Here is a 25,724-nt window from a genome sequence, read left to right on the forward strand (position 1 = left end):
GTTTTTCTTCATATTGTGTCTTTATCACAATTTGCTCCTGGTTTGACCCTTTATACTCTATAAAACAAGTCTATTTTTTTTTCCTGCATAGCTGTTTGTTAAGTAAAAATGGAAATGGTATTCTAGTGGAGGTTTTCATTTCTTGACTAAATATTCTCAGGGTCTTTAACCATTCCTCACATTGCAGCTCCACCATAAATACCTTGTATGATCTTGGGGAGTTACTTAATCTGTGCTTGGTTTCCTTATCTTTAAAATTAAGAATGTTGGTACTGGGCTCATAAATTTATTGTGAGGATTGAGTTATTACATTTAAAATACAACATTTGTCTGGCATGTAGTACGCATTCAGTAAATGTTAGACACCACAGTTGACCCTTGAACAACACAGGGATTGGGCATAGACCTCCTGTGTAGTTGAAAATCCACGTATAACTTTTGACTCCCCTAAAACTTAACTACTAATAGCCTACTGTTAACCCAGAAGCTTTACTATATAACATAAACAGTTGATTAACACAAATGTTGTCTGTTACATGTACTTTATACTGTATTCCTTCAACAAAGTAAGCTAGAAAACAGAAGATGTTATTAAGAAAATCAAAATAAAGAGAAAATACATTTACTATTCATTAAGTGAAAGTGGACCAACCTAAAAGTATTCACCCTCGTTGTCCTCACATTGAGTAGGCTGAGGTAGAGGAGGAAGAGGTGGGGTTGGTATTGCTATCTCAGGGATGTCAGAGGTAGAAGAAAATTTGTGTATAAGTGGATCCACGCAGTTCAAACTGTGTTGTGTTGTTCAAGGGCCAACTGTATTGTTATTTCATCTTACATTGTTTCTCATCCATCTTGTCTATTTATGAACCTGTTTGTCTTTCTTAAAGCGTAGCTGAATGCAGTGACAGCTGCGATCTGATCAGCCCAGAAGGAGTAGTACAGTCGGCACCTCCCCCATTAATATGGGTCAAAGGGCTGGGTGCGGTGGCTCACGCCTGTAATCCCAGCACTTTGGGAGGCCGAGGCGGGCGGATCACGAGGTCATGAGATCGAGAACATCCTGGCTAACGTGGTGAAACCCCATCTCTACTAAAAATACAAAAAATTAGCCGGGTGTGGTGGCGGGTGCCTGTAGTCCCAGCTACTCAGGAGGCTGAGGCAGGAGAATTGCCTGAACCCGGGAGGCAGAGCTTGCAGGGAGCCGAGATCACACCACTGCCCACTCCAGTCTGGGCGACAGAGCGAGACTCCGTCTCAAAAAAAAAAAAAAAAAAAAAAGGGTCAAAGTTGGAGTTGATTTTTAAACATTCATTGTGGAGAATTTAAAACATAAAAAAAACTAGATGGACTAGTATGATGGACCCTCATACACCCATCCTCCATCCCCAGCAACACAACCATCCAGCCCTATTTGTACTTCATCTAGTTCCTCCGTGGTATAATTGTAGCTCCTCTATTACACTTAGACTCCATGCCTGGTTTATCTTGATAATTACTAATGCTTTTAGGATAATGCTTTGTTTTCTAAGTAGATAATTGTTGAATTAATGAAAAATTGAATCTTGCCTTGGATTTATGCCTGGATCAGCTTCTGTAGTTTGCTTGTGTAGGTGGGTGAGCAGGATTGAAAATAGATTTGTCTATATTTACTGTTTTTTAGATGTCACCCCAGTTTTGTTTAAATAATTTCTTCCATATCTGCTCATGGATATATATGGTAATCTTACTGGTGCAGTGTCTGAGTATGCTGGGAAATAATTCCAATTATCTGGGATAGAAGACTTGAATTTACTATTTTCTTAGAGTCTTCATTATTTTGAGCTTGAAGACTTTACCAATGTTTATCATAGGCCTTCCAATCTGATAATCATTTTTTCTTAACTAAATGGAAGCAGAATTGAAGAACTGTACTTTATTTGCCATCTTTGTTGGAATTATTTTTTAAGTCAGATTTATTGTGGAAAAATTTACATACTGTAAAATTGTGGTAATTCGTTGGCTTCAAATTAGAGGCCCTTCTTCCCAGTGTCTGTTTGCTCCAAAACTAACAAAAAGACGGCTGCCAGTGTAATTGACTGTAGCACCTTTTTCAAGCTTGTTTTTTTGTAACCCTATTTTTACTTGTGCCTTATTAGTTGTTACTGTACCTACAGCATTTACTGAAGTTTTAATAGATTCACAGTTGTTTTTAAAGTGATACCGAAGTGTGTAACTCCTGCTTAAAACAGGGATAGAGGCAATATAAGTCTTTGGTTGTATTCAGCTGGTGGGATAGGAATTCTGAAGGTGAAATATGACAGTTAAGAGTATTGTATAGAGAGGACAGCTTCTAGCATTCAGATCACTACCATCACCCTAAGATTGAGCCTGTGTGAGCCTGCTTAGTAGAAACAGCCAGCTGAGACAGTATTTGTACACTGCATACACCTCAAAGCAAAAGAAGGCTTAGTGAAAGTGAATTTAGATTTACCCTCTGTAATTTATCCAGTAGTGACTCAGTATAGCTCTACCTTTCCCACTCATAGTTCTAGTTTTAAATGAAATATCTCTAGCTGGAGAGGAGTCTTGCCCTTCAATGTTAGCAGTTTTACCTTAATTATTAAAAATTTCATCAAGGATTAGTTAACAAGGACTTGAAAACAAGAATAAGATTTGTTTTAGAGAGGAGGCTGTGAAAAGTATTCTGATAGAGAACATCATGTTGCCATGATGGCCTGAGAACTTCAAAACTGCAGTATTTCACCTTTGATACTTCTGCTGTTTGCTTACTTCTGAACTTAAAAGATTCGCAGAATATCTATTCATTTAGAAAATATTTATTGAACATCTATGTGCTGGGAAGTATGTTGCATACTAGCTAAACAAAACAATGAACAAAACAGATGAACTTGCCATTATGGAGTTTAGTCTAGTAGGAAACAAAATGAAAGTTATCTGAAGCCATATAGAAAAATTGTGCTTTGCTTATACTTTAAGGATTTAACCAGTTATTTTAAAGTGAACTTGGAGTGACTTTTCCTTGAGTTGTTTTGCAAAATGTATTTGAGCATTCAGAGCTTTGGGTTTAATGTATTTCTCTATGTGTATTGATAATGTGAAGTTAAATATTAGGCAGGACAATTTAAACAGGGAGAATATTAGAATAGATGTATTGTAGTGAGATTTCAGGATAATGACATGTAATATATTTGTGTGGGTAAAACTATATGTTTGTTGTGCCAAATGGACCTTTGCAAGCAGGAAAGTATAAATATCTTTATGGCCTTTCTTCTCTTTAAATGATTAATACTTAAGAATTGAACATTTGTCTTTATCTTTCATGCAGAGGAAAAAAACAACAGATTTGTTGATGGAAAAGTAAATCTTTAAAATAGGAAGGAGGGTATAATAGAGCAAATGGAAATCATGAGACTAAAATCACATTGGAATTATGTGACAGTGTCATGTGTCTCTGGGCGAGAAAACATACCTCAGATTTCCCTATTTCAACAGAGTACAACCAAGTGCTTGAATTGAGTGATTCCTCCTAGTATTAAGATTTTATCATTTTAATTATTTTTTTTTTTATCTAGCAGTTTCTTAACGACTTTGATTGTTGGAAGATCAAAATGCTCTTTTATTTTGGTACTTGTTCAGGTTCAAGAATTAAAAACTTAAGATGGGGGAAGAAGGCTTTGCTTTCTCTAACTCTTATTTTCTGTAGGTACTTCGTAACTCAGGAAGACCTCATTTATTCCCAGTAATATGTTTTACTAAACTCTTTCAGGTAACTCTTAAAAGACTGTGTGACTTAATAGTAGATCATGGCTTGAACTCAGTTTTTATTTATTGTTGTTACTAGAAAATTTTTGTGAAATATTTTTCTTTGTCTCTGTAGTTATCAGAGACTATTACAGACGATTGCTGTACTCGAGGCTCAGCGTTCTCAAGCAGTCCAAGACCTTGAAAGTTTAGGCAGGCACCAGAGAGAAGCACTGAAAAATCCCATTGGATTTGTGGAAAAACTCCAGAAGAAGGTATACATTGAACTGTTTTTAAGATTTACTAAGATCTATTTGGGAATAGCTTAAGAGAATTTGGTTAATTCTTTTTTATGGGTATATACTTTTTAAAATGTTTAATTTTTTTCGTCTATAATTAGCCGTACTACTTAAGGCAAGATACCAACTTCTTCCACCTCCACCAGGCACACAATAAAATATATCCAAATGAAAATAGCTAGAAGCTTTTATTGGATATTTGTATGGGAACTTGTCCTATTCCTTAGCCATTTTTTTTCTAGCTTTTCCTGTTATCTTCCCCTTCTTTGAGTATTTTTCCTCCTCTGTTTCAGGACTTAGGGATTAATAAAGCTAAAAGAAAAAAGTACTTCAGAATTGATTAACTACTTCTGTTTCTGGGCTACTTTTGCACACTAGTACCTTTGTGCATATTGAGAGAGAAAACAATGGTGATCAAAACAAAATCTATTTTAAATATCTTTAGAGTTACGATAGCCAAGTCCATGAGGAAGAAGTATAAATTTTACTTAATTTTAAAATGCTTTTTTTAAGTGGGAAAATTCTCCATAATTTTGTTTTTCTGAAAACAGAACTTTCGTGTTTAACACTTAACCACTTAAAAGCGATACAGGTTTTTATAATGAGTTTCTTGGTGTGTAAATATGGAGATGATCTTGATGTGCATTTGTGCTGTAATAGGGACCCACTAATTGTTCATTAAATTTGAGAGTTATAATATTAATCAGCATTGTATGAAAAGATTAAAACTGAAAAATGATGAAAAAGAATCCTCTTCTTAAAAAAGAAACGAAACCTTATCTTGTATGACAACTTTAGTATCTTTATGAGTTACCTGTTTTTAGTGAGTTACAAAAGTGGTCTACCAGGTGTTAGGAGAGCAGCCCTGGGGACTTTATTTCACTAGTTGTGTTAATTTATTATTTGAATTTTCCTAGGTATATTATTTAGTTGGTAAACATTTCTTTCTCTTCATGCTTTTAGAAAACATTGAATATCGTAATAGATATAGAGCCTATATGTTGATTTGTTAAAACTTCTAAGGTTTTTAGAATTTTGGTGTACCTTCTGTGTTAAAATGAGGCCCCTTTAAGTGTTTATTGATTCTGCGTTGCTGTTATTAAATAATTTACTGGTACAAAAAGATATAAGACTTATAATGGTTATTTACAATGGATTCAACTAAAACAGATGGTGTTAGTAAAGTAAAAATTTGAAACGAAATTTTTACTTTACTAATGAAAAATTTGTTAACCTTAATTTCATTTCATTTACTTTCCCGGGTAGGCAAAAAATGCAATTAGGCATATTTACTAGATTTGCATGCAGTTGATTATTTCCTGATTCTTCACTTTCAGGTTTAGTTTAGAACGGACTTTCATTTCTTTCTTTTTTCTTTTTTTTTGAGATGGAATCTCACTAGGTCACCCAGGCTGGAGTGCAGTGGGGTCTGATCTCAGTTCACTGTAACCTCTGCCTCCCAGGTTCAACAGATTCTCCTGCCTCAGCCTCCTGAGTATCTGGGACTGCAAATGCACTGTACCACACCTGGCTAATTTTTTTATTTTTAGTAGAGACTGGGTTTCACCATGTTGGCCAGGTTGGTCTGAACTCCTGACCCGAAGTGATCCACCAGCCTCGGCTTCCCAAAGTGCTGAGATTACAGGCATGAGCCACTGCGCTCAGCCTAGAATGGAATTTCTTTTCACTTTATTTCAGAAATAAAGATGTGATGTTGACCATCTTAATAATTTTTTATACAATTACACGGAAATATATTAAATTAAGATATTTTAATAACCATGAGGTTATCAGTGTCTGGGACTTAAAAAAAAAAAAAGAAAAAAATTACCATGGAAGTCCTGTGTTCTTTGGAAAAAAATTTTCCTACTAGATTTAATTTAAAAGATTGATTCTTCTATTTTTCTGGGTTTGCTCATGCCAACTCAATTTGCCTATTTTATTTAGGTTTATCATATTAGTTATGTTGTTGACTGGTAACATGTTTGTTTTAGTGGACATATAAAAAATTCCTCCTAGTTCATATTAATGAAACTGGTGATATATATTGGTATATGGAATGCAGAGAACATTTATGGGTTGTTAGTTTTATTTTATATTACTATCATTATTTTAAAAGACACTACCCTCCAACTAGAAGTCGTACTTAGGTTTTGCTAAATTCATTTCTTTACTTATCATCTTTAGCATTTAATATTTAGACTATATTAATTAACTTTATTGTCTCTTGGATTTAAACATGAATAGAAATGCCCCATTGATTATTTGGATTTGGAGTCATCTGAAAATTTGACTGTGGTGGATTATTTCTTTAATTAAATTTAGACTTTTACTTTATTTTGTTTTTTCTCCCCTGCCTCCAGGCTGATATTGGGCTTCCATATCCACAGAGAGTTGTTCAATTGCCTGAGATCGTATGGGACCAATATACCCATAGCCTTGGGAATTTTGAAAGAGAATTTAAAAATCGTAAAAGACATACTAGAAGAGTTAAGCTAGTTTTTGATAAAGGTAAGAAATCATATGATAAGAATTTAAGTAGAAAAATATCTGGCAATGTTTTGCTTTAACAGTTCTGTATGTGGTCTTATTTTTTAGTAGGTTTACCTGCTAGACCAAAAAGTCCTTTAGATCCTAAGAAGGATGGAGAGTCCCTTTCATATTCTATGTTGCCTTTGAGTGATGGTCCAGAAGGCTCAAGCAGTCGTCCTCAGGTAAGCAGTGTGAAATACTGGAGTAGGAGAATTTGAATTTTAGACAAAACAATTTAACATTTTGCTGGTTTGTGTTCTTAAAATTAAAGCAGTCTTTCACTGGAAGATAAAGGAGATAAGAACTTTGAAATTAAGAAAAACTTAGGTTGGAGTCCTAACTTACTAGCCGTGAACCTTCAGACATCATTTACGTTGAAGTCTCTAAGCTGCAGTTTCCTTTTGTATAAAATGTAGTTGATATTACCTATCTTGTAGGGTTGTTGGTGAGGGTTAAATAGGTAGTATATGCAATGTGCCTAGTACAGTATCCGACGCATAGTATTTACTCTAAAAATAGTAGTTCCTTTGTGTGTAGTGAAATGTGACCAGGATTTGAGTCCTGGCCTTGCCACTCTTAGTTAGATGAACCTCAGTGGACATGTTACTTTTCAATTCTGAGCCCACATTTCCTTTCCCTTTTTTAAAAAATGAAGTTACAGTACTATTATGTATTTCACAGGATTGCTGAGAGTATAAAACCAAACAAAATAAAATAATGTGAAGGCATTTTGTAAACAGTTAAAAAAAAAAGCATATACATTAAAAAACAAATTTACTCAAATATTTTGAAATTAATTTAAAAATTCCACAATTTGCGTGTTATTTGGCTATATCAAAGGATAGATGTTGTTATTTTCTCTCTGACAAAATCCTTGTCTTATGTGCAGATGATAAGAGGACGCTTGTGTGATGATACCAAACCTGAAACATTTAACCAATTGTGGACTGTTGAAGAACAGGTAATAGATATTTCAAAATCGTGTAGGCTTAAAAAAACAAGTAAACAGTTAACATCAGAGTCAGTATTATGAGGCCAGGTCCAGTGGCTCACGCCTGTAATCCCAGCACTTTGGGAGGCTGATATGGGTGGATCACTTGAAGTCAGGAGTTCAAGACCAACCTGGCCAACATGGTGAAACCCTACTAAAAATACAAAAATTAGCTGGGTGTGATGGCGTGTGCATATATAATCCCAGCTACTCGGGAGGCTGAGGCAGGAGAATTGCTTGAACCCAGGAGGCAGAGGTTGCATTGAGCCAGGATCATGCCACTGCACTCCAGGCTGGGCAACAGAGTGAGACTCCATCTCAAAAAGAAAAGAGCCTGTATTTTGAGTCAGGTGTATATTGTTGTATGTGATGCCTGTTAGCCATGAGTTTTAAATATTTAGGCTTATTTTTGTATACCTTTTTGCATACGTCAAGAATTTTGGATTTTGAGAATGTGTAAACTTTTGTTTGGGGATAATTTTAAAAGAAGGAACCTGGGTTTTGAGAGGGGAGTAGAAGTGGATAGAATAAAATAGATGTTTTTGTAATGTAGCTTTGGGAGAGAGAAAAACCTGAGGCCAGTAAAGCTGAGCTTTAAAGTGCATTCTTATTTTTGTTGTCGAAGGGAGGTGAGGAAGTCAAGTCAGTTTTGGCATACAGTTAGAATTGTTTTTTGGCTAATGGCTAGGGTTGTTAGTGGGTGAAGTTTGAGGCACATCTTTGTCTCATATGGCTATTAACCCCACAGCTATACGTTTAACAGTTTATAAAAAGCTTTGGGAAATCTATTTATTTCAAGCATCCAGATTTTTCTGCATCTTTAGGACTATGAGAAGATATAGGAGACAAGAAGGAATATTAAAATCAAATATTTGAATAAAGGACCATACAAAAGAAGGAAAAGCCTCTTTTAATAGTCAAAATTTAAGTGAATTTACACGTTTTTGTTAAAACTGTAGGGGAAAGAAAAGTAAGAAAAGATTGTCCATCTTTTCTTGGATTTCAGTGGATTTAGTGATTTCAGTGGAAATCACTAAAATGTGTAATCTACCAATTTGTTTACTTATTTTCTGTTTTCTTATGAGATATTTTTACTTACATGAATAGAAAACTTTTCTAAGCTCTTTCATAAGTTTATTCTCTAATTTCATTGTTCCCTGTGAAGTCTTAAGTTTCTAACTAGAAATTTTTCCTACCATGAGGATTTCTAATTATGTAACCCCCAAAGGTGGGAGAGAGTATTACACTTTGAAATGAAATGTGAATGTATTTATTTAGAAATTCAATATTTAAAATTAAATACATATTTTCTTAAATTTGGTCTTGGGTATGGCTTAGAAAAAGCTGGAACAGCTACTCATCAAATACCCTCCTGAAGAAGTAGAATCTCGACGCTGGCAGAAGATAGCAGATGAATTGGGCAACAGGACAGCAAAACAGGTAATTGAGGAGATGACTGCAGATTGCTGGTATGCTTTTGGTAGTTTTTTAATAAAGGAGAATAATGCAGCTGACATTGGGCGATCTGCCATAACACTTTCAGCTACAGAGTGCTGTAGTATGTGGTGTTTTTTTAAAAAAATCGTATATATTTTCGTTGATTTCAGAAACAACTTGAGATACTTCTGCTTTGGATCGTTACGAAATATTAAAAAATGAACATATAATGGACTTAGTTTCTCTTGAATGCTTACTAAATATACTAATTGTATACTTTTTGGTTATACTGAGCAAACAGATTTGTTTCATTGCCTTAGTGTTTCCTGGTTGTCTTTCTAAAAATGTATCTTGCAGTTTACTCCTTCATATTCCCATCTATATTAATAGATGTGTTTTTATACTACAAATGTAAGTGTTCACAAGTTGAAATATGTGTTTAGCTTTAGAATCAAATTTAAATTTACTTGAATAATTTTTGTTTGGCCTAGATTTTAAAATATATGTGTATTTGGTGGCAGTTTATTGTTAATTCTAGATTCATGATGAGTATTGAATTCTTAGCATTCATTAGATACTCATGTACGTTTTAATTTTTAAAAACGACTCAGGTATTGTATGTCATCTCATTGTGTTAAAAGACTTGTCATGTTTCCTTAGGTTGCCAGCCGAGTACAGAAGTATTTCATAAAGCTAACTAAAGCTGGCATTCCAGTACCAGGCAGAACACCAAACTTATATATATACTCCAAAAAGGTAAAAGAAAATACATGAAAGTAAACTGTAGATTAAATTTATTAAAGTAAGAATTGCTATGTAAAAATCTACACATTTGACAGAATAGTGTTGTATTTTAAAACTTCTGTTCATTCTAAGCATTTCCTTATATTGTGCAAAAGTGGAGGGTAAGGACTCCATTATTGCTGCTCAGTGAAATTCATGATTCTTCATTATTTTCTTTGGAGTAATGTGAATGACTGCTACTTGAAAGATTTTAGATTCAAAATATGTTAGAAAGGCCTTTGTGAGGGTAAAGTTTTTAGGATATTTGATTATTTAATAAATCAATCATTTAATAAATTTAATAAATCAATTTCTGTTTTGTAGATAATGCTACATAAATCCAAGAATAGAAAGGTTTATTATGATATTCTAAAGCCAGGCACAGTGGTGTGCACCTGTTGTCCCAGCTACTTGGGAGGCTGAGGCACGAGGAACAATTGAGGCCAGGAGTTTGAGTCCAACTTAGGCAACATAGTGAAGTCCCATATCTTTAAAAAAATAAAATATTGTATTTAATCCTTTCTACAATTCTTGAAATATAAATAGTCTTATCATCTTCACTTTACTGACATAATATTAATAGCTAGCTGTTATATTGGCTCTGAGCCAGACTCTACTGTTCTATAACCTTTTATTTGGTAAGGAAACTGGGCCCTCAGGTATGTTGAGTGAATTATCTAGTTGCTTAGCTGCTAAGTCTGGGAACCACTGATTCTCTCTCATTCTGATGCCACACTTTTTCCACTTTTCTCTGTTGCTTTCTACAGTGGAGAAGCTACTGTTTCTTTCCCAAACAGGACACTACATTAAAATGTAGCCAGTTTCGGCCGGGCACGGTGGCTCACGCCTGTAATCCCAGCACTTTGGGAGGCCGAGGCGGGTGGATCACGAGGTCAGGAGTTCAAGACCAGCCTGGCCAATATGGTGAAACCCCGTCTCTACTAAGAATACAAAAATTAGCCGGGTGTGGTGGCACGCACCTGCAGTCCCAGCTGTTCGGGAGGCTGAGGCAGAAGAATCGCTTGAACCTGGGAGGCAGAGGTTGCAGTGAGCCGAGATTACATCACTGCACTCCAGCCTGGGCGACAGAGGCAGATTCCGTCTCAAAAAAAAAAAAAAAAAAAAAAAAAGTAGCCAATTTCTTGTAATCGCAAAAAATAAAGACACCTAATTGGCTGTTTTAAATTTTCTTAATAAGTTATCCTGTTACTTTTCCCTCCCCACCACTGACATCTTTCTCATAAAGAGAAGCTAAGAGTATATCTAGTGCTGTTACCCTTCCATACTGAAGCTATTTCATGTAATTTTACATTAAGAATATTGTTCATGTTTTACACATTAACAAAAATTTTTTTTTAACCAAGCTTTGGAAGCTTGTTTTAATTTGCCAATTGTTTTAAATATTTTGGGTTTCCCACCAAATATAGCACAAGCTGTGTAGATTTGTAGAGTTCATCCTATAACTGTGGAATATTGGAACCTTACATTAACCTGTGTTTAATGTAAGAGCTCTTATTTTCATGGTTAATTTCTAAGCTAATTTTATAGATGTAACCATATGTTTTCATCATTAACACTGGATAATGATAACAAAAGGAATACTGGAGAACCTACATGTGTTTTTTTCCCTTAGGTGTACTGTATTTTGACTGTGAAGATCTAGTACAGCTATATTTACAATGATTGCTTGCCATTGTTAGAGTTTAAATTTGGAAACAGGTGAAATGATGGTTCTTCATGTAGCTGAGGGTGTTCTTTGTGACTGTGCTATTGATCAAGACAGGCAGGCTGCATAGTGGTGGAAAGTGAGAATTTGGGCACCACATAGGCCTAGTTTATAATCCTGGTTCTACCACTATCTAGCTGCAACACACTGAACAAGAAACTTAACCTCCCTGTCCTCAGTTTTCTCATTTTTAAATTAGAGGTGATGATAACTACGTTATAGGAATGTTGTAAGGATTAAATGACATTGGCATAGAGCAAGCTTGTCCAACCCATGACCCACATACCACATGTGGCCCACGACAGCTTTGAATGTGGCCCAACACAAATTGGTAAACTTTCTTAAAACATTACAAGAAATTTTTTTTTTTTAGTGTTAGTGTATTTTATGTGTGGACCAAGACAATTCTTCCAGTGTAGCCCGGGGAAGCCAAAGATTGGACACCCCTGGCATAGAATAAGCAGTCAATCAATGTTAGATAAGTATTTTCAGATATTCATAATGTTATAGAAATTTTCCTTTTACTTTTTACTGGATAGTTTTATGTCTGGCATAGGCCACTTCATCCTGTCTGATCTTCTATAAGATGATCATAAGAATTCCGTGCAGCCAGCATTTGACTGCCAAGAGTATGATAAATGCTGAGGATACAAATATAAGCTAGATATTAAACATGTGGTCCATTTTACCGTTGTTGGGGTATTTCCCCTACATTTAAAAAAATTTTTTTAAAGCTAGTTATGCTTTAAAAACACAGAAAACAGAAAAAGCAACAACGTAAGAGTATGCTAAAGGATAGAGTGAAATTCTTCTGATAGACTTGTTGGAAGTAACATTTGTATTTTTATATTTTTGATTCTTGTAATGATTTTTCACTGTCCCAATTAAAAATTTGTTTTCTTACTTAGTCTTCAACAAGCAGACGACAGCACCCTCTTAATAAGCATCTCTTTAAGCCTTCCACTTTCATGACTTCACATGAACCGCCAGTGTATATGGATGAAGATGATGACCGATCTTGTTTTCATAGCCACATGAACACTGCTGTTGAAGATGCATCAGTAAGTTATACACATCAAGTTGTTATACACATCAAGGTATAGAAGAGAGTAGGATTTTCTAATTGTTTCCACTCTTCAGAGAGTGTTGGTTTCTTTTAATGAACAAGTCAAATGTATAGTTTTTAAGTAATGTACTTTTGTGAGGAAAATTTCAAACATATACAAAAATAGAGAGAATAGTATAATGAACCTTAACAATTATCAACATGAAGCTACCTTATTTTAATCTCTACTCCCTCCCTACCCACCTCAACTCTGCTCTGCATTATTTTGGAGCAAGTCCCAGATATTACACAATATAATTATCATGTTTATAAAAGGTAATTTGTTATACAGTGAAATATATAGTCACTGTTAATGATTTTTTTTCTAATTTCTTCATTTGGGTTTGGATCCAAATAAAGCCCATAAATCACAATAGGTTCATTCTCCCTCTTTCACTTTCCTTTTTTCCCTCTCCCAATGTTTTTGTTGAAGAACTGGTTCATTTGTCTTATAGAATTTTGCAGTATGGATTTTATTGATTACATCTTCTTGTCATTTAATCTGTTCCTCTGTTTTCTGAACTTCCTGTAAATTCATAGTAGGTCAAGAGCATTGATGAGATTCAGATGTATTTGTTTGTTAGGGTAGGCAGGACTGCTTCACGTTTACTTTCATCAGCCTGGTTGTCTCTTTTTTTGGCATAACAGCCACTGATCATTGCCTAAATTGATTAATTCATTAGATGTTACAGAATAGTGATTATGCTATCATTTCTTCATTTACTTGATGGACTATTCTAAAAGTAATCCCCCTGCCCCCTAGTCAACTATTTGGTTACTCTGAGGTACATACAGAAAAGGTGAGATAATTGCTCAATTCTCCCTTTTTTTTCTTTTTCTTTCTTTTTTAGGCAGAGTCTCGCTCTGTCGCCCAGGCAGGAGTGCAGTGGTGCAATCTCGGCTCACTGCAGCCTCTGCCTCCCAGGTTCAAGTGATTCTCCTGCCTCAGGCACCTGAGTAGCTGAGACTACAGGCGTGTGCCACCATGCCCGGCTAGTTTTTGTATTTTCAGTAGAGGCGGGGGTTCACCATGTTGGCCAGGATATTCTGGATGTCCTGACCTCGTGATCTGCCTGCCTCGGCCTCCCAAAGTGCTGAGATTATAGGCGTGAGCCACCACGCCTGGCCTGTTTTCTGGTTTTTAAAATAATGAGTTCATTTTCTCATATCCTTCAAAGATGACCAATGAGGTTTAAAAATTTTTTGTATTCTTATGAACTATTGGCCCTAAATGTATTTAATGTATTTCAATTCATTGATGTTACTGCCTTTGTTAGTGTTCAAAGTGGCCCATCTTTGGTTTGTTGTAGCCTATTTAAGTTGGCTTATAAGTTCTTTTGATAAGACTCTAATAGTGTTTAATAGCTTAATACCCATTTTTAACAAGGAAAGTCCAGGCTCATCTTGTATATTTCCTGCCTCAGACCCAGAGTCAGTCCTTCTTTTTACTGGGAAATGGTATTTAGAGACTATATCCTGACTGTAGGAATGTTACTTGCTGCTGGGTTCATCATTGTTTGTAGGCCTGTTAATGGACAGAGCTGGGAAATATGATACATTTTTATTTTATTTAAGGATGAAAGACATCATTAAGTTCATATTTTAATTGCAAATTCAACTTAAGAACTCTAGGACTTTTATCTACCCTAATCGATCTTAAATATGTATCTCCTTTCTGCGGGTTAAAAATCATAGTTCTCAATGACATCAATGTAATACTTACTTCCTTTGTCTCACACTGCCCAGAACAATCTCAGAATATATTAATAACCAACACTACTATTAATATGGTTCCTGAAAACGGTTTGTTTTTCAGTTCTTTATTTTGCCATATATATAGATATATCTATATAAATATATATATATCTATATATAAATCTATATATCTATATCTATATCTATAGATATATATATATCCCACTACAGAAGTAAAGTCAAATTGGTTTTTAAATTATCTTGGAATAAATAATCCCTCTCACTGTTGCCATGGTTGGATATTAATTTAGGTTAATTCACTTTATTTTACTTTACATATATAGGGATTTCTTTTTGTTGCTGTTAATATTTTTTATTATTTACTATTCCTGAAATTATTTTCTCAATACTTAACCTGATTCTGATTCCTTGCTTAAAAGGACATAAAGATCACCCTACATCTTCCTTAATACTCTGATTATATAGAATTGGAAAAGGATATTTTAATGAAAAGTTATCAAATAAAAGTAAGCTCCTTTGTTCTATAGCTAGATTAATCAAATACTGATTGTATACTTTGGCATCAAACTACCTTAATAACTATTCATAAAAATTTTTAAATTTCCTTTTAAACTTGTCTTTTGAAAAATGACTACTATCATTGCTGTGTTTTAAACAGCATTTGTGTATAATTTCATACTTTGTGATTATTAGAATTGTACATCTGAGAAATATTTATTTAAACTTACTATTTATCAGGCTTTGCGAGGGATTAGATACATAGTTATGAACAAAATATGTCTGATCTTTGTGCTCATAAATTTTAGTCTATGGGAGGAGATAAATGTGTAATCACATCAGTAAATCACACATTTAAAAAAGTACTTCAGACCGGGCACTGTGGCTCACACCTGTAATCCCAGCACTTTGGGAGGCTGAGGTGGGCAGATCACCTGAGGTCAGGAGTTCAAGACCAGCCTGGCCAACATGGTAAAACCTCATCTCTACTTAAAAAAAAAAAAAAATTAGCTGGGCATGGTGGTGCATGCCTGTAATCTCAGCTACTCAGGAGGCTGAGGCAGGATAATTGCCTGAACCCGGGAGGCGGAGGTTGCCAGGAGCTGGGATTGTGCCACTGCACTCCAGCCTGGGCAACAAGGGCAAAACTCCATCTCCAAAAAAATAAATTAAAAAATGCTTCAAAGGAAAAAGAGATGCTAACATAATTATTTAAGAGGTACTTAATTTAGATTGAGAGTTTCAGGGGAAGACCTGAGAGGGTGACAGTGAAGATGGTACTTGAAGTATGGATAAAAATTGGCCAGATGAAGAGTGGTGGTGGAGTACTTAAAAAAAGTACAATTTGGCTAGGCGTGGTGGCTCACAACTGTAATCCTAGTACCGTTGGAAGCTGAGGCAGGAGGATCGCTTGAGCCTGGGAGTTCAAGACCAGCTTGGGCAACATAGTGAGACCCCATCTCTACAAAAAAGAAAAAAGAAAAAATTATCAGCCTGGCATGGTGGTGCATTCCTGAAGTCCCATCTGCTCAAGAGGCTGAGATGGGAGGATCACTTGAGCCTGGGAAATTGGGCCTGCAGTGAACCTGGATGACGCCACTGCATTCCAGCCTGGGCGACAGAGGGAGACTCTGTCTTAAAAAAACAAACAAAAAGGCCGGGCACAGTGTCTCACACCTGTAATCCCAGCATTTTGGGAGGCTGAGGCAGATGAATCATGAGGTCAGGTGTTGGAGACCAGCCTGGCCAATATGGTGAAACCCCGTCTCTACTAAAAATACAAAAATTAGCCAGGTATGGTGGTGCATGCTTGTAGTCCCAGCTACTCGGGAGGCTGAGGCAGGAGGATCACTTGAACCTAGGAGGCAGAGGTTTGCAGTGAGCCGAGATCGTGCCACTGCACTCTAGCCTGGAAGACAGAGTGAGACTCCATCTCAAAAAACAAAACAAAACAAAAAAACCCAAAACCCTCAGAAAAACCCACAAAAAAACAAAACCCAAAGGTACAGTTTGACAAATTGGCAAAATATAGTAGAGTGGATTAGATTTGATGTAATTTTTGTTGTTGTTGAGTTTATTTATTTAAAAATGAGTGCCAGTTCAAATTATTCTGATCACTTTAAAATAGCTACTCAAGATGTATATTTATGAAGCATCTGGTGGAAAAGTTTATAGATTTTAGTTTCTCTTTTCAAAAAGCAATAGATAGAACACTTACTTACATGTTATTTACCCGTGGCTTCGAAATCTGTATACAGTTTTAGCTCCATTTGATATTAGTCCCCTTTAAGTAAGTTTAAAGTGATTATGATTAGGAAATCTATGAGGCTTTAAAAATTTTTTCTTTTAATTTTGATGAAATACACATAACATGAAATTTACCATCCTCACCATTTTTATAGTATACAGTTCAGCAATGCTATGTACAGTCACATTATTGTGCAACCGGTTTCCAGAGCTCTCAGCTTACATGACTGAAACTCTGTACCTATTAAACATCTCCCCAGCACCCCTTTTTCTAGCCTCTGGCAGTCATTATTCTGCTTTCCGTATCTATAAATTTGACTGCTCTGCATACCTCAAATAAGTGGAAGCATACAGTATTTGTCCTTTTGTGACTGGCTTGTTTCACCCAGCGTATGGTCTTCAAGGTTCATCCATTTTGTAGCATGTATCACAATTTCTTTCCTTTTTAAGGCTGCATTATATTCCCAATATTGTATGCCACATTTTGTTTATCCATTCATTTGTTGATGGATACTTGGGTTGCTTCCACCTTTTGGCTATTGTGAATAATGCTACTGTGAACATGGGTATACAAATATCCTGCTTTCAGTTCTTTTGGGAAGTAGAATTGCTAGATTGTATGGTAATTTTATGCTAAATTTTTTGAGGAACCACCATACTGTTTTCCATAGGAGCTGTACCATTTACATTCTCACCAACAGTGCATAAGGATTCCAATTTATTTACATCCTTACCAACACTGGTTATTTATTTATTTATTTATTTTCAGTAGTAGCCACCTACTGGGTGTGAGGTGATTTAACTTTTCTTAATCTTAGCCTTGCTGATCACATTTAATAATATCCTTAGCATTTAAATGCAAATCTAAAAATTTAAAAGTGTTTACACTCTTTGCATTCGCAAAATACCTGAATTAAGTAAATTTCATTAAGACGTTTCTTACTATATTATCTAATTATTCGGGTCACTTATTTATTAGTGTATAGCATTACTTAATGTTGTCTTTCTCAGTGGTGACATAGTATGGTAATAACAATCATCAAACATCTTTAGTTGACAAGAATTTGAAATGGATAGTGGGGCCAGGCGCAGTGGCTCATGCTGTAATCCCAGCAATAAGTGAGGCCTAGATGAGCAAATCACTCGAGCCCAGAAGTTCGAGACCAGCCTGAGCAACATGACGAAACCCCGTCTCTACAAAAAAAAAAAAAAAAAAAAAAAATTAGCCAGGCTTGGTGGTGTGCGCCTGTCATCTCAGCTACTGAGGAGGCTGAGGTGGGAGAATCACTTGAGCTTGGGAGGTCAAGTCTGCAGAGAGCCCCACCATTGCACTCCAGCCTGGGTGACAGAGTGAAACCCTCTCTCAAAAAAAATAATAATAATAATAAAATAATAAAAATAAAAATAAAATAACAGGAAAAAGTGGGAGATAAGATAGATGAAGTGTGAAATTGTAAAGAATCTTTTATTCAGCCAAAGACTTTGGACTTGATGCTGTAGATAGTCAGGAAACCATTGGGAACTTTTAAGTAATGGTAGGGGCAAAGGAGGGGGTGGATACTAGAGGACCAATTTGAAAGCGATTGTAGAAAGTATTAAGAAATGACAGGATTTGTTACATTCGATATAGGACAGAGTGAAAAACTGAGGATAGGCCAGGTGTGGTGTGCCTGTAATCCCAGCACTTTGGGAGGCTGAGGCGGGCAGATCACGAGGTCAGGAGATCGAGACCATCCTGGCTAACACGGTGAAACCCCGTCTGTACTAAAAATACAAAAAAATTAGCTGGGTGTGGTGACAGGCACCTGTAGTCCCAGCTACTTGGGAGGCTGGGGCAGGAGAATGGCGTGAACCCAGAAGGCGGAGTTTGCAGTGAGCCGATATCGCGCCACTGCACTCCAGCCTGGGTGACAGAGTGAAACTCTGTCTCAAAAAAAGAAAAAAAAGAAAAACTGAGGATAACACTTAGATTTCTGACTTGGGCTGCTTTGTGTAAGCTTTTGTTTACTTGATATAAAATAAACATAGCACTTAATACCTAATGTAGCAGGAGGAGTGGGTGGGGTAGGGCTTGTCTGGTCCGGGATTGGGAATTTACAGAACATGGATCAGAGAATTGGGGATGCTTTTAGGAAATAAGTGAGCATGGGATCAGTCATGAGGTAGCAAAGAAAAGAAATGGAACCTGGGTGGCAGAGCACAAATGAATTGGGAGAATAGGAAGCAGAATAGTGATTAGAAATTTCAATGAGGTTAAAAAAATAAGCTGATTATTTGGGGTGAGAATATGAGAGAAGTAGGAATAACAGTGGAGGTAGGAAATCTAAGCTTAATATTTGGGATGTAAAACACTTATAGTTGAAGGCAAGGTCCAAGGTATGGCTGTTGGAGTGGGAGACTCTGAGAAGGAATGAAGATGAAGATCATTTCAGTAGAATCAGTGTAAGATTAGAGGCCAGAAATAGCGAGTTGGGCATCTGTGATAATCTTGAAGTTGTCTAGGATGATGAACCACAGTGTTGTCAGCAATTTTAAATAGACAAATTTTGCATGTTAATACTTTGAGTAGAAAACTACTTGTCAATTTGGGAGGTGGGGGATGGTCCCGAACATATGTATCTAAAAGTTCGGAATCATAAATAGACTTTATACCTTGAAGGCCAGTTTATTAAGGGATACTTCAAGTTAATACATTTATTTTATTTTTTAATTTTGAGACGGAGTCTCACTCTGTCTCCCAGGCTGGAGTGCAGTGGCACAGTCTTGGCTCACTGCAACCTCCGCCTCCCAGGTGCAAGCAATTCTCCTGCCTCAGCTTCCCGAGTAGCTGGGATTACAGGTGCATGCCACCATGCCCAACTAATTTTTGTATTTTTAGTAGAGACAGGCTTTTGCCATGTTGGCTAGGCTGCTCTTGAACTCCTGACCTAAAGTGATCCGTCCACCTCGGCCTCCCAAAGTGCTGGGATTACAGGTATAAGCCACTGCACCTAGCCTACTTAATACATTTATATAATTTTTATTGTTTATGTCTCTTACAGTCCATTCTAAATAGTCATCTTTGTAACTCAGTTCATCTTGTTGGGTAGGAGAGAAATGTTCTACTTTGATCATTGGGAGTACAGAGCAAAAAACAAGAGCAGAGGTTGGTTTGCTTGTTATTAAGAAAGTGTCATGTTTACAGGAGCAAATGTAAAAATCTGTTAGATTGGAGAAGAGGAACTTCCTTAAATGAGGGAGAAGTAGATTACAAGTCACTCAAGTAACCGTGAAAATATAAAGATGGGATTGGGTTTGCAATAGTGTGTGACAGAGGTGGTAATCATGGCCATGCTTCCCTTTTACCTGCATTGAAGTAGTCTGCTACAATTCAGAATTACTGTTGTGTTAAAAAAAAAAAAAAAAAAAAAACTGTCCAAAAGCATTAGTGGAAAATACTGCTAATAACAGCACTAATTTTCTATGAGTACTAAGAGATATTTTAAAAATGAAAAATATCAGTAGAAAAATATTCTGTATCAGTATTACTTACACTTAATTCATTTTAATTACCAAACCAACATTTTTGTTTTGTTTTGTTTTGTTTTTTTTTGATAGGATGACGAAAGTATTCCTATCATGTATAGGAATTTACCTGAATATAAAGAACTATTACAGTTTAAAAAGTTAAAGAAGCAGAAACTTCAGCAAATGCAAGCTGAAAGTGGATTTGTGCAACATGTGGGCTTTAAGGTAAGTTCTATTTAATTTTAGGATTCATTTCATTTTATTTATTTATTTATTTATTTAGAGACAGAGTCTCACTGTTGCCCAGGCTGGAGTGCAGTGGCGTGATCTCAGCTTACTGCAACCTCTGCCTCCCGGGTTCAAGCGATTCTCGTGTCTCAGCCACCCAAGTAGCTGGGATTACAGGTGTGTGCCACTATGCCTAGCTAATTTTTGTATTTTTAATAGAGATGGGGGTTTCACCATGTTGGCCAGGCTGCAGTATTCATTTAATTTTAAAAGGGTGATAAGAGATACTTTAAAGTGGTTTCTGTAGTGTTAAACTCCAGAATTGCTAAGCATGTAGGAAAAAGTTATCTTTTATCCCATTCATTTATGCAAAGCAGTGGTGCCATCGTTCCTGATGTGAAGAGTTTATTATTTAGTAGAGTGAAGACAGACATACAGGTAGCTATCAATTGAGGTAAAATGTGAGGGGCTTTTGTTTAGCCGTTTCTCTTTTTGTTGCTGTTGTTCATGGGTCAGAAATGGGTCTTTTTCCCTTTCTGATTGAGAGGCTAATAGAAATGCATATACTCATTCTGCAGAATTTTGTAATACACATTATGTTCCAGTCACTTTGCTAAGTGCTAGAGATTCAGCAGTAAACAAGACAGACTCAGTTCTTGCCCTTACTCTGTTTTCATTCTCATAAGGAATTTAGAGAAGTTAAACAAAATAGTTGAGCGTGGCTAGAGTACATACTAGAGAGTAGTTAGAGGCTGCTTGCACCGCCTTATAAATTTTGCCAAGGAGCTCACACTATCCTGAGAGGTTGGTGGGGGGAACCATTGAATGATTTTAAGCAGAAAGTAACATGACATTTACGTTTTGGAAAGAATCATTCTAGTTACTTAAACTATTGGGGGTGATGATCTTTAGGAAAGCAGTGGGTTTGGAACTGACCAGCTTTTCCCCTCATCATTTTGGCCATAGTATGGAAACTTAATTAGAGGAAGGCAAGACTAGAGTCAAGGAAACTGGTTAGAGATTCTTTTGATAATTTAGACAAAAGAGGAGGGTGTCCTGAACTTGACTGGTGGCCATGGAAATAAAGATTGGCAAGTTTGAGAAGCCTTTAGGCATTAGAATTGACTTGGTTGGACTGGAGGAAGTAATAATGAGACCATAAACTTGGTGGTGTTGGTGGGTGCACATGAAAGTACTGATGTGTGCTGTGACTGGTAAACCAAATTAAAAACAAAGTTATACCTTTGATCCTCTAGAGTAGCCAGTAACCATACTATATTAAATGATTTTCCCTCTTGATCTTTCAGTGACCATGCTTCTCCAATAGAGATTTTCCTAACTGGCAGCTCTGGCCTTTCAGAAAAACTTGCTTCACTTCTCCTAATTTTGCTGCAAAACCCAGCCATGGCTTGTTTGCCATTCTATTAGCCACTATAGTTGACCAGATGATCAAAGAAACTAGAAATGATAGATCCTTTGATTTCCAAAAGTGCACAGAACACACTGAGGACTGTCACAATGCCACCACGCTGAGAAAGAGCTAGATCTGCCTTTTTGACATGATGGGCATTGGTTATTAGGAGTCTTTAGGCTTTGGGAGAGCGATTCAATAAGATAAAAGTTTAGACAGAATTTCATTGTTGCCTGGGTTTATGTTAGCCAAGAGAACCTGCTAAAACAATTCTGTATCAATTACCAACAGTGAAGCACTACAGGAGGCAACTGTGGCATTGCTTCCTTAACCAGTATTTGGATAGTTTTAACTATGGTATTAACTCTGTTTCTCAACCATAGTCATCATACAGTGGTCTGAGGTACCTTTCAAGTAGATGATTACAAATAACAAAACACCCAAGTTGGAGATGATTTACTTTTAAAAATTTTTAAATAAATTTAAGCTGATTGAAGATTATCCCTTCTAATGTTCCTCTCACTCACCCATATCTTGATATTGAGTGGATGGAATTTTACCTAGTTTGCTAGAAATTGTCTCTAACAGATAACCATTTGTGTGTTATATTACTGTCCTGTGCATGGAGAGAGAAGAGAAGATGTCTGTGTGCACATCATGTGTTTCCTTGTGGAAAATAAAAAAGATCGTGGAACAGTATAACTTAATACATTTTCTCTCTGAATCTGTTATAGTGTGATAACTGTGGCATAGAACCCATCCAGGGTGTTCGGTGGCATTGCCAGGATTGTCCTCCAGAAATGTCTTTGGATTTCTGTGATTCTTGTTCAGACTGGTAAGTGTTTTCTTCATTGTCAGTCTTCAACTTAGACAAGAAAAGAGCTTCTCAGCCATTAGTGAATTTGATTTCCAAACATAGAAAATATTAATACCCACACTTAGTGAATTAAATTTTGTTGTTCTAGGCAATTAATTTTTTTCTGTAATCATACCACATGTCAAGTAACTTTCCGTTAGAGATTTTGATAGATTAATGGATTTAAACAGGGAGAGCTGTGAGGAAGCTTTGTAATACACAGACTAAAATGCATCCACTACCATGTAATGATGTGTGTCTTTTTTTCTTTACAGTCTACATGAAACAGATATTCACAAGGAAGATCACCAATTAGAACCTATTTATAGGTCAGAGACATTCTTAGACAGAGACTACTGTGTGTCTCAGGGCACCAGTTACAATTACCTTGACCCAAACTACTTTCCAGCAAACAGATGACATGGAAGAGAACATCATTTACTAGTCCTCTTCAACACATAGCAATGGTATCATTGTTAATTATGTGCACAGTTTGGAAAGATTCTCTGCTTTCCCAGAAATGACACTCACAGCATGAGAGCTTCCTGAGTGTTCTCGTCAAGTACAGCTCTGCACCGTTGTGGCTCTAGATCACTGTTCAGCAGCTGAACATTCCTGGTGAGCAAAGGTTTCCCTGGTGAATTTTTCACCACTGCGTTTTAGGTGGTGATCTTAAATGGGTGAGATGGAATGAGAGCACACATTAAAGAGAGAGTAAATTCCAAAGGTTTCAAAGAACTTGGTCATAAATATGATAATGAGAAGACAAAGTATTTATATTAAAACAGTTTAGTAGCCTTCAGTTTTGTGAAAATAGTTTTCAGCACAGAAACTGACTTCTTTAGACAAAGTTTTAACCAATGATGGTGTTTGCTTCTAGGATATACACTTTAAAAGAACTCACTGTCCCAGTGGTGGTCATTGATGGCCTTTAGTAAATTGGAGCTGCTTAATCATATTGATATCTAATTTCTTTTAACCACAATGAATTGTCCTTAATTACCAACAGTGAAGCACTACAGGAGGCAACTGTGGCATTGCTTCCTTAACCAGCTCATGGTGTGTGAATGTTATAAAATTGTCACTCAGATATATTTTTTAAATGTAATGTTATATAAGATGATCATGTGATGTGTACAAACTATGGTGAGAAGTGCCAGTGGTAGTAACTGTGTAAAGTTTCTAATTCACAACATTAATTCCTTTAAAATACACAGCCTTCTGCCTCTGTATTTGGAGTTGTCAGTACAACTCATCAAAGAAAACTGCCTAATATAAAAATCATATATATGGTAATAATTTCCCTCTTTTGTAGTCTGCACAAGATCCATAAAAGATTGTATTTTTATTACTATTTAAACAAGTGATTAAATTTAGTCTGCACAGTGAGCAAGGGTTCACATGCATTCTTTTATACTGCTGGATTTTGTTGTGCATCATTTAAAACATTTTGTATGTTTCTTCTTATCTGTGTATACAGTATGTTCTTGAATGATGTTCATTTGTCAGGAGAACTGTGAGAAATAAACTATGTGGATACTGTCTGTTTATATTATAGAATGCTTGTTGTGACTTCCTTTTGGTTAGATTTTGGATTTTTTTTTTACCAGTGTTAAAACCAGAAATTGGTATTTTTTAAAATGGTTTGCTTCACATATTTAAGAGTTTTCTTTCTGTCGTTTATGAAGAATAAGGAATATATTATGGAATAGAGGGTGATCTTAAGCAACCCTGTAAAAAATGGTAAAGTTTTTTACTCAGTGTGTGCTGAAACACTAAATTAAACTAGCTTACAAAAAGGAAACACGGACCATGGTTAAAGAAAAAGGCAATTATTAATGCTCAGGTGTGAAAACTAAAGTTGAAAATTTTTTTTCTAGTTGTGTCTCATGAAGATAAGCCCCCATGTATTTAAACAGATGGCTTTTGAAAAATCACCTTGTTTCCTGGAAATTACTGTTAACTATAGGAAAAGATAGTATAAATATTCTAAGATTGATTGTTATTTTTGACCCAATTTTTAGAATCACCTGTTTTTTCCTATTTTAAATCAAGGGAACATTATTTACTAGTTCTCTTCAGTACATAGCAGGGTACCAAAATCATACCCTGATTTTTTTTTAATTGAGAAAAGTAATAGAATTTTAAATATAGAAATATGAGAATTTTAAAGTAATATATTGATTAAAGATCACTGATGATATAGATATAATATATCATAACGGAAGGAAAAGTAAATGGACTTGAGCTTAACTTCTCACCCTGGAATTATTAGTGGGTGAAGAGGGGAATCATTAGCATTCTGGGCATTTTTATATTAAATGTTTTGTGAATATGCCAGAAGATCTGCCTTCAACTTGTAATTAGGCAAGATAGTAACGCTTGATGGTAACTTCTATGTTTGTGTAGAAATAATACCAGTTAGTTTTGGAAAGCCATTCAGATCCATTCAAAAATTCCATAAAGTATGATGTATGCTTTGGAAGAGGGATATGAGTGATACAATTGTTATATAAATGGAATAGACAAACCATTTGAATGCATTTTTCAAGGGCAAACATTTTTTTGAGATTTTTGAGTTAAGAAGATTTTTCGGCTTGAGCAGAAGATGTGTTTGTTTTGCATTTTTCAGCTCCAGGCAAATAGCTCCCATGGCTTTAAAAGGCCCTGAAGTTCAGATAGTAGTAGGTAGTGTTTTGTTATTGTTTTAATTTGAGAGTTGCAGGAATAATGGGCAGAGCTGTCATTTGCCAGTAGGCTACCATCTGCCTACATAGAATTATTGGACTGTAAGCTAAAACAGACTGTAAAAGACCTACTTGCTAAAGCATTGCTTATTCAGTGGTATTCAGTAGATAAGATCTATTTCCTGATACATTGTGCTCAAGTTATTTGCACATCTTAAGAAACTTTTAATATCTAAAACCATTGCTGTAAGATTTAGGTAGAGGAGGTTTCCTTTTGTGTGATGCATAATAATAGAAAACACTGATACAGTGTTTACTATGTGCCAAGCAAGCTATGATAACTAATTCTTAACAACTCTATGAGGCAGGGTCATTTATTATCCTGTTGTCATATGAGGAAATCTCGCCAGAGAGAAGTTAATTAACCTGCCCAAGGTCGTATAGTTAGTAAAGCGGTGATG

At 35.9% G+C, this 25,724-nt stretch overlaps 1 protein-coding gene across 20 annotated transcripts in view; it reads left to right on the top strand.

Annotated features, from left to right (window-relative positions):
• The window catches only part of ZZZ3 (zinc finger ZZ-type containing 3), a 118,949-nt gene extending 94,818 nt beyond the window's left edge, over positions 1–24,131 (top strand). For 10 of the 20 annotated variants that reach the window (XM_009423715.5, XM_001168851.8, XM_016921053.4 and 7 more), the window contains 10 exons: positions 3,878–4,016; positions 6,404–6,551; positions 6,639–6,754; positions 7,462–7,533; positions 8,902–9,003; positions 9,661–9,756; positions 12,418–12,570; positions 20,172–20,306; positions 22,455–22,555; positions 22,852–24,131. In XM_009423715.5, coding sequence (XP_009421990.1) covers positions 3,878–4,016; positions 6,404–6,551; positions 6,639–6,754; positions 7,462–7,533; positions 8,902–9,003; positions 9,661–9,756; positions 12,418–12,570; positions 20,172–20,306; positions 22,455–22,555; positions 22,852–22,996 — 1,207 coding nt within the window. In that variant the 3' untranslated portion in view covers positions 22,997–24,131. The remainder of the gene's footprint in view (positions 1–3,877; positions 4,017–6,403; positions 6,552–6,638; positions 6,755–7,461; positions 7,534–8,901; positions 9,004–9,660; positions 9,757–12,417; positions 12,571–20,171; positions 20,307–22,454; positions 22,556–22,851) is intronic. The other 10 variants (XM_009423735.5, XM_063817111.1, XM_054667368.2 and 7 more) reach the window with 2 other exon arrangements.
• Positions 24,132–25,724: the final 1,593 nt, after the last annotated feature.

This window comes from Pan troglodytes, chromosome 1 (genome assembly GCF_028858775.2).
Source record: "Pan troglodytes isolate AG18354 chromosome 1, NHGRI_mPanTro3-v2.0_pri, whole genome shotgun sequence".
In the NCBI taxonomy this organism is placed as follows: domain Eukaryota; kingdom Metazoa; phylum Chordata; class Mammalia; order Primates; family Hominidae; genus Pan; species Pan troglodytes.